Below are 8,991 nucleotides of genomic sequence, written 5' to 3'. Positions count from 1 at the left end.
ATCGAACTGTGATAGTGATAGTTTGCAGTCATTAAAGATTTGAAATTTGGTGTAACTCTAAGTGGGGAGTTATCGCCTCGGTAACTCGTGTGGATGGGTTTTAAGGAAATGAGTAAATTAAGTGATCGGACCTACTAGGTGAGGTATGCAGTTCACTCGAAACAGTTATTAATGGTTGTGTTTATTATGGAAACTCAGAGGTGTTAGGCTCAAGTGAGTGTAGAGAGTATGAGACGAGACATGAGGGTATACTCAAATGCATTACTGGGAAGAGTTACCCTCTAAGCTAGAGATCAAGACTAGCAATGGATTGATGTTCGTGTTTGTTAACTATGTAGCTTGGCCATGGGTGTTCCTTAGGGTGCATTTGTATTTTGAGTGTGGAAAAATATATATATGGATTTGAGAGTGAGCAAGGATAGTTGTGCATAAATGGGAAGGCCATCATTTTCTTATTACTCGGTTTGGGGTAAAATAGTTCATTTGATAATGTTTGAGGTGACTAACATACTGGTGACACTTATGGACTGTATGGGTTGAACGTCCCGAGCATCTTTGGCTAGAATTTATCTTTGATCTCGTCGATGTTATACGAGTTTAGCTATCAACAGGGTTGCGGGTGGACTCTTGAGGTGCAAACCGTGAAGGAAAGGATCACCGTGGGTTGTCCCAGTTTCATCGATTTGTTTGCTATTGGTGTGGCCAGTCGGGCCATATGTGATGAATTGTCCATAAACATTGGGGACAGTTGTTGGTCCGATGATCATTTGCTTTCGGTCTGACTAGAAAGAGGTCACAAAGCCAGTAACTGTAAACAACCACCATAACTTGATGAACAGAGGTTTGGAGGATAAGGCGGAGGGATGGTAGTTATTGAATGAGCCGTAGGAGAGATCCACAATTGGGTAAGTCGATTCCTTTAGGAGGGGAGATCGGGTTTAGATCTCGAGATGTATTGAGTGGAGAATATTTATTCCTTGATAATCTTGATTACATGACTACCCATAGTTATTGATAGGATCCCGAGCATATGCGACAAATTGTGGGAGAAAGTACTGTCGAGAAAATGCTGTGTATCTGGTTAAGAATCAGTTGGAAAAAGTCAAACTAAAAGATATTGTTGTTGAATTCTTGATTGAGTATGTCGTATCATTTCCATGCTTTTATGGATCGTAAGTACGTGGCATGTTCCCGGTCACGTTACCGAGTATTAGCTTCTCGTCATGCAAAGAGATGGTTCCACTCTTGTCTCTATCGATTGTACTTGAAGCTAGCTGCAGTGCATTTGAGCTTTGTGTTGTGAATCGGTTTATCATTGGGGATTAAGTACCTCTAAATTTTAAGCTTGCCTTTAGGTTGATATGTGGTCGAGATAGCTCTGAGGTACGGTTCGGATTATGACATTATAATATAGGAGAACCTTGTTGTTGTCTGTAATATGATTGATAACGTTCCTTAAGTCGGGTAAGGTATTAGTGGTCATAATGTGGCTGAATAAAGGTGATGGATTGGGAGATGTACTAGTGTATTAAGTCAAGTAGAATATGTAGTAGTTTCGGACTTGTGGGAATACTGGAAAATGATGATATGGAATGTCCTGGAAGAGATGTTGAGTAATATCGCGAGAGGTAAACGTATCTTGAGGAAATGGATTGAGCGCGAATTTCGAGGACAAAATTCTATTAAGAGGGGAGAATTGTAATATCCTGAAAATTGATAAATAAATAATGATTATTAATTTGGTGTTTGAAGTCATTACGAAATATTTGAGGAATTAAGGAAAAATAAATGTTTATGTTGTTTTGAGAAAATAGGAAATTAAGGGTAGTTAATTAAATTATTTGGTAGTGGTTAATCACTATTAATTATTGTAATTGTGGTGGTTATTATATATTTTTTGGTTAAAATAAAATATTAATTTATTTGGGTATTTAGAGATTTCAGGAAAAGTTTATTTATGTTATTTTTAAAAAATAATTATTTAATTGGGAAGTATTTAGGAAAATATTAAAATAAAGTAGTTTGGGAAAATATTAAATCTATTATTTTTTAATAGGAATTAAATCACCATTAAGTGTTTAAATTAATAAAGAAAAATAATATTAATAAAATTAGAGAAGTTGCCGTGAATGGTGATATGTATATATGTAATGGTATAGTATAATAATAATAATTATTAACTTAAAGTTAATGGAGGTTTATGCTAAAGTCACATTATATTAATTTAAAATATATCATGTGTGTGTGTCCCTAGCTTGTGAAGGTCAAATGCTGTGCTGGGAAGAATGAGAGAAAAGTTAATTGAAAGGGAATTGGCAGGGGCACGTGACTGCTTTTGGCGTTGGGATTTTCGAGCAAAGGGGGCACCAAAACAATGTTGTTTTGGAAGGTGAAGGCGGTGCTGATGACTGCCACGCGATTGCTCCCCTACCCCTCTAATTTTGCACAAATTTTAAGGCCAAATTGGCCTTATTTTCTGCCGATTTTGGCTGCTATTTATGTTTCAAATTGAAGCTAAACTTGAGTTAAATTGGGAGCAGAACAGAGAGCTCGAGAGAAGAGAAATGGTGCGAGACAGCGGCGAAGAAGGGGGAAATTAGAAGAAAAAATTTAAAAATTAATTTTTTCCGTGCAATTGAAAATCCGAAGAGCGAGGTAAGTTAGTTAGCGTGTACTAAACATTTTCTACAGATTAAATCGTATTTTTAGGCTGTATTTTGATTTATTTTAGTGTTAATATTATTTTGCAATGCGCGAGCATTTAAGGCTAGAAATCTGCAAAATAAGGCAAGCTCTCTTTACCTTCTAAATTTTAGTGACCTCATATACCTATAATAGCTTCGATTTTATACCGACTTAGTTAGGTTATTGGAGATACGCGTGGGGTTTTAAATCGAAGCTTAGTTTCATTAGTAAAATTTATTAATTTGTGCAGCGGCTGAGCCAGGAGGTGGGAATCTGCTAATAAAAGGCAAGCTCTTAACCTTCTCTTCATGTTCTTTAATTCCCGTGAGAGACTCCGTAGTTTCTTGTATTTTACGCCTTCCCTTACTTTAATTCGGCGCTTAGCATTATTTATTTAATTATTATTCATTTGTTTTACTTTAAATTAAATCCGGGACTTTTAGAGTTTTATTTGTTGTGTGCCTACGGGGGTTTGTACCGCCCCCACTCCTTTTGAGAATGATACTGAACCAATTTGGGGACTAGGTTCCTAAACGTACGGGTTTATTTACGATTTTTCTCATATTTATTTGTGGTTCGGTCGAGCTATCGAGCAGTAGGGTAGGGGTCAGCTATTTAGTGACATTGGGGTAAACTATTGTACGGCCCTGCAGTGGACCGTAGGTGGACACTCCTAGTCACTGGCCATTGACCGGTGCCGGGCACTGCTGACTAACTCTGTCAGTATGTGATTTACTACACTATTAGATTCATTATATTACTGTTCATGATTTGATATGCACATGGGTAGGTTGCATGTTGGGATATTCACTTATTGAGTATGCTTGGACACAAAAACTCTAGCTTGGTTAGGTTGCATCCAGCACGGGTATATGTATGCATGCATGTGGTTTACTTTGTGGGCGGAGCATGGCCTAATGCCTGGATCTATGGGCGCCAGTGTATCACATTGATGCTCACTACGCCATTGCATTTCTATGCGCATTGCATGGTTACTAATAGTTATTAGTTCTCGGACGGGAGAATCGTTCCGAGGGAGCCTATGGCTCGGGTGTCGGGAGTACCGACACAGACACACGGGTGGCGGGAGCATCGACCCGGGATGGCGCGCACAGGCTGCTGGAGATATTTGTTGCCTTTCAGAGCAGCGGCATGTTGGTATGGGACTTGAGTGCCGTGTGTCTTGTGTGGGCCCCAAGGACCGATATGTACTTTTATTATGCTATACTATTGTGTTGTAGCGTCTCATGGCTTGTGTGTACTTGGGGGTTGGTGTTCTGGGGGTAGTTTACTGGTTCTATATAGCCTTCAGCCTTTCTTTTCTTATGCTTGCTGAGTCTCTCGACTCACTTTATTTTTCCATCATTCCAGGTAGTGGCAGCGTGAGTCAAGGGCAAGGGAGTCAGCTTCTAGCAGCAGAATCGGTATGGTGTACAGGCAGTCCCGTTAGTCCTTGTCAACTTGATGGTTGAGTAGGATTTACTCTATTATTTTTACTGTGTCAGGTCATTCCTCGATCTCGTGTATGTCGGCACAAGAGTTTGTATTCTTTTATTTATCTTGCGACCACTGTGGTAGCGAGGTACCCGAAGTGCATGTATATATATATATGGTTTCGCTTCCGTTGTTTTAAATCTTGTGTATGCATGCCAGGGTAGTTCTTGTCTTGTGTTCATTCTTTCTCCTTCCGTAGGTGCTCCCATTCGGATAGTTCGAGTGGTTGGAATATCAGGGCGGGAGTGCTTACAAAATTAATCCAAAAAATCAAAGACGAGTGATTTATCTAACACTTCACCTTATAAATTATTATCTACATAATTTGTTATGATGAATCAATCTAGAATTTTAGATTACATTCTTCCTCTTAACTATTTATATAATAAATATAAATTATTATAGTCTAGATGTTGGTCTAATTTACATGCTTATTTATCAAGAATTGTTATATAAATTTATTTTAAACATAAATTTATGTAATTTAATTGAAATTTATATTTTAAGTTATGTCTCTAGTTGCCCATTTATTTTTGTTGATATTACTTGTCAAGACCAAGAGAAATACCAAGATCCACAAGTCAAAACAAAAAATAAAGAACATCAGACATCACAACGCACACGCGCACACACAGCGTACACCGCGTATACGTGTTCGGATCAAAAAATCTTACTCACAACAGAGTCTTCGCCTCTAATCAATCCACTATAGATTTTGGTGATTACAATAGAAAGATTACAACTGAACCCACAAGAATCAAACATTTATAGTATTGTAAACAGAAGCAAAAACACAAGAGTACTCGTTCCAAGAACGAACTAGAACAACAAATACAATACTCTAGCTTCTCAATACAAATCTCACACACCTCGGGCAATTTCTAGAGATTCAAACACAATACCTCGCCTTGTTCTTCTTCGGTTTCTTGCTCCTCCTCGATCCGATCTTTCTCGCTCTGTGCCCGTTCTTCTTCCTCGATTAGGGCTTGCTATCTAATTTTCTCAAATCATTGCTTTATATACATGGGCCAGGGATACGGTTGGAATTAACATAAAAGAGCAACTAACTTTGGTTTGGGCTTGTTAGTCTGCAGACACCAACGGCCCAACCCAATTTTTATATATCTCTCACAATAAAACTAGCCCATTTTACATAATATAAAATGACATGCAAATGCCCATGAAATTCAAATGTATATGACATAGAAATATAAATAACAATATTAATACATTTTGAATAACAAATCCTAACAATTTTTATAACTCAATATGAGTACATCATAATTATTATAATTTTAAATGAGTAAATAGAAGTCATTTATTAACCCGTTATCATCCATAATTATGTCACACTAAGCATGATAATTTTTTTATGAATTTCATTTATAAATTCAACATTTTATTTTCATTCATTCCAAACATAGTGTAAGCCACCTTAAATTGTTATCAGAGCACCTAAAAATAGCTTATAACTGTGAAAATGTACATTTTATGTATAATATTCTATAAAAGACACAATACAGTACCATACAACACCATTTTAATTATTAAATACACTTGCAAGCAATACCAAAGCTTGAGAGAGAGAGAGCGAGCGAGCATATGACTCTCGAAAGATGGATTTTGAAGATAGGGAATGAGCCAATCAGGAGGCTGAGCTCCTCCACGTGTCACTCAGCAGAATCGATGACCAAAAACGCTTTTGGATAGCAATATAGCAAGAAACAAAACAAAGAATGGCTGTGTTGGATTCCAACCCCCCAAAAAAAATCTTCCAACTTTCTGAACTCAAAACTTGAAAATCAGAAGCAGAGAGAAAGCGTGTGAGGAGAGAGAGAGAGAGAATAGGATTTTATTTCTGGGGCTGCAAGTTGGTATGGCATTGGCAACAACCACCGCTTCCACTTCCATGGCGGCCACCGCCGTATTCCTCCCTTGCCGGCTGCCAGCCACTGCCAAAACGCCCCGTTGCTCCGTTCTGCCCTACCTTCCTCCCCAGCCTCGCTTGTCCACCGCCCCATCCTCCCCTTCCTTGAAACACCTCTCAGGTATATGATATATATACACTCGAAAAGTTTTTTTTTTTTTTTTTTTATTATTGTTATTGAAGCTCTATTTGAATTGGGTACTGGATAGTTTTGCAATAGCAAGTGAAAAATAAATTAAACTCAAATCATCTTGTGTTTCATTTTCGTTTTAGAGCTCTCTCTGAATTGGGTGCTGGGAAAACTTTCAATTCGCTTCCTCATTATGTAGCATAGGCTTATTATTAAACTGAGAATGTGGATATAAATTCTCTAGTAAGTTAATGATGAAGAATAAGAGATTGGGATTTGGGACTGGTTGGTTTGATATGAATGAATAAATTGTTTGATTGAAATGAAAATAATTGCAGACACCGGCTCGGAAGAGAACCATGACTACCTACAGTTAGGAATGCTTGATTGCAATGCTAAAATATATGAAGTTTGGTATGCACCCTTATAGCTTCCTGGTGTTCAATGACCGTTCGCTAATACTATTCGTGTTCTCGTCATTTTAGTGTGATTTAGTGGTAGGAATTACATTGTATGCAATGAACATAAATGTGCAGAAAACAGAACTTAATACTGTTCAGTTACTAGGTTCTCTCTGCGTATTCCCGAGGTGGTTTGGGATTTTGCTAGCTTGTTGGTCAGTCTTAGTTGGGTGACGGCATGACAATAAGGTGCGAGTATGAGCTCTTCCTAGAGGTGAGTTCTGGTGTCTGGTAGGCGTCGGGTGTGGATGAAGCAGTAGGAGAATTATTGAGACCATAGATTCGTGGAGCTTTCCCTTTCTGATACTGGAAATTGTTCTCATTCCTTGCATTTGTTTTCATATCCCTTTCCTTTGCCCTCTTATTTGATGCCTGCTCCTAGGTGTTAGTTTCTGAAGTTTTGAGATTTAAATCTTTCTCGAGCCTTGAAAAGCCATTCTCCTTTGTGCGCGTTAAGTGCTTGAACTTCATTTGCTTGGGTGAAATGTTTCATTCAACATAAAGAAAAATAACACCAAGAAAACGTGAGTAGTCATTTACTGCTGTTACATGTCTGCCCCAGCACGGGCTTGGCGCATTACATTCTGTGTAGTCGAATTTTACAGTGGATGGGCTTTAGGGAATCATGGGATAACGTTGTCCTAGAACAGGTACTAGCTGTAGTTTCCAAGTGCTCGCTTGCCTCCTTGATTTCTGCAACTTGCTTGGGGCATCTGGGATGTGAGTCTTGTGGATGAAGAGAGCTCTTATTATCTTGTAAGTCCCTCCAGTAACAAGAATTGCTAACCGGATATTCTGTTTCCAATTTATCCTTTAAAACAGAATCCCGGAGGTTTTCTCTGCTCCAAGTCAGAGCCTCAGAGGAATCGTCCCCTCCCGTTGATGCTGGGGAGTTATTCAGCGATCTGAAGGAAAAGGTAAGAAAAAAATCCAGGAGCATACCACCATACAGCAGAAGAGAGGCTTGGAACATCCCTTTTGCAATTGCATTATGTTTCACAGTAACTTGCTTCTCAGTTTGTGTGTTTCCATTGTTTATTATGACAATTTCCCACTAGTTTGAGTTAATTTGACTGTTAGTATGAATCTCTCTCTCTCTCTCTCTCTCTCTCTTGAATTTACTGCGATGTTTTATAGTGGGATGCAGTAGAAAACAAATCTACAGTAATTATTTATGGAGGCGGGGCTGTAGTCGGAGTTTGGCTAGCTTCAATTGTTGTTGGGGCCATCAACTCTGTCCCTCTGGTATGTGCTTCTTTCCATTCCAAGTCCTGGATAGTTCCCTGCAAATCTTAAATTGCTTTGCTTGCATCATAAACACTCCTTTGGATAATTTGTTATCAGCTTCTTGTGGTCTTATTTTATTGAAACATTTCTTTCTTCTTCTTTTGGCTCTCTGTAAAATTTATATCAGCTTCCAAAGATCATGGAGTTGGTAGGGCTTGGATATACCGGATGGTTTGTCTACCGATACCTCTTGTTCAAGGTAACCTTTCACTGAATCATAGTTTTCGTGTAAGATTGAGCTCCACTTGATGAGATTTATTCCAACCCAACCACCTAAATAATAAGTATTAGAGGTCTTTCGATCAAAACTCCCTCTTAACAGAGGAGAAGATTGCTAGTTCAAAACTCTCCTCCTCAATGCATGTATGCATGCTAACTCTGCTATCGACAAACAAGAATGACTTGTAAACTGAATGTTGGTTGGCTTCCGAGTTGCTGATGCACTGACAAAAGAGTTGGTTTCTCAGCAAAGTAGAAAAGAGCTGGCTACGGACATTGAAGCATTGAAGAGAAGATTGCCGGAACCGAATAGAAGCCAAGGACCGGGCGGGCTGCGGGGTTTGAACAATCTGAAATGTCCTTTATGAGAGGCTTATTATTGTCCTGTAATGTTAGAAGAGGTCGTCCATTTATATGTTTATGTACCCTACTACTACTACTACTCTTGTCCTACCATTACTCATCTTTGAAATAAGACTCCGTAATTCTGATTTCAGGTGGATAAGTGTATGTATATGCATCTACAAAATGGGTTTGAGAGGCTGATGGGTGAATGGTGATGGCTGGTTAATTGTAATTGAGAAGCACTTTATTGTGTGGCTTTTGAACACTATTTTAATAAGCTTTAAAATAAATAAATTACAGCCTTACAACAAATGAAACTGAATGAACATGAATATATCAATGGTTTAGGGTCAGTTTGATTGCACTTTCCTTAATTTTTTATTTTTTTTTTCACTTTTAGTTTATGTTTTTAATTCAATATTGTACTCACATTGATGCTCAAC

The 8,991-nt window shown here is 38.2% G+C and overlaps 1 protein-coding gene across 3 annotated transcripts in view; it reads left to right on the top strand.

Moving 5' to 3' along the window:
- Positions 1-5,921: 5,921 nt before the first annotated feature.
- The window catches only part of LOC127801768 (protein CURVATURE THYLAKOID 1A, chloroplastic), a 30,345-nt gene continuing 27,275 nt past the window's right edge, over positions 5,922-8,991 (top strand). Inside the window, exons 1-6 of one of the 3 annotated variants that reach the window (XM_052337163.1) lie at positions 5,922-6,227; positions 7,520-7,614; positions 7,835-7,942; positions 8,112-8,183; positions 8,452-8,604; positions 8,701-8,780. In XM_052337163.1, coding sequence (XP_052193123.1) covers positions 6,056-6,227; positions 7,520-7,614; positions 7,835-7,942; positions 8,112-8,183; positions 8,452-8,571 — 567 coding nt within the window. In that variant the 5' untranslated portion in view covers positions 5,922-6,055 and the 3' untranslated portion in view covers positions 8,572-8,604; positions 8,701-8,780. The other 2 variants (XM_052337162.1, XM_052337165.1) reach the window with 2 other exon arrangements.

Source organism: Diospyros lotus, chromosome 5, assembly GCF_014633365.1.
Source record: "Diospyros lotus cultivar Yz01 chromosome 5, ASM1463336v1, whole genome shotgun sequence".
Taxonomy (NCBI): Eukaryota; Viridiplantae; Streptophyta; class Magnoliopsida; order Ericales; family Ebenaceae; genus Diospyros; species Diospyros lotus.
The sequence above is the reverse complement of the archived record's forward strand: the minus strand, read 5'-3'. Positions and strand labels throughout refer to the sequence as shown.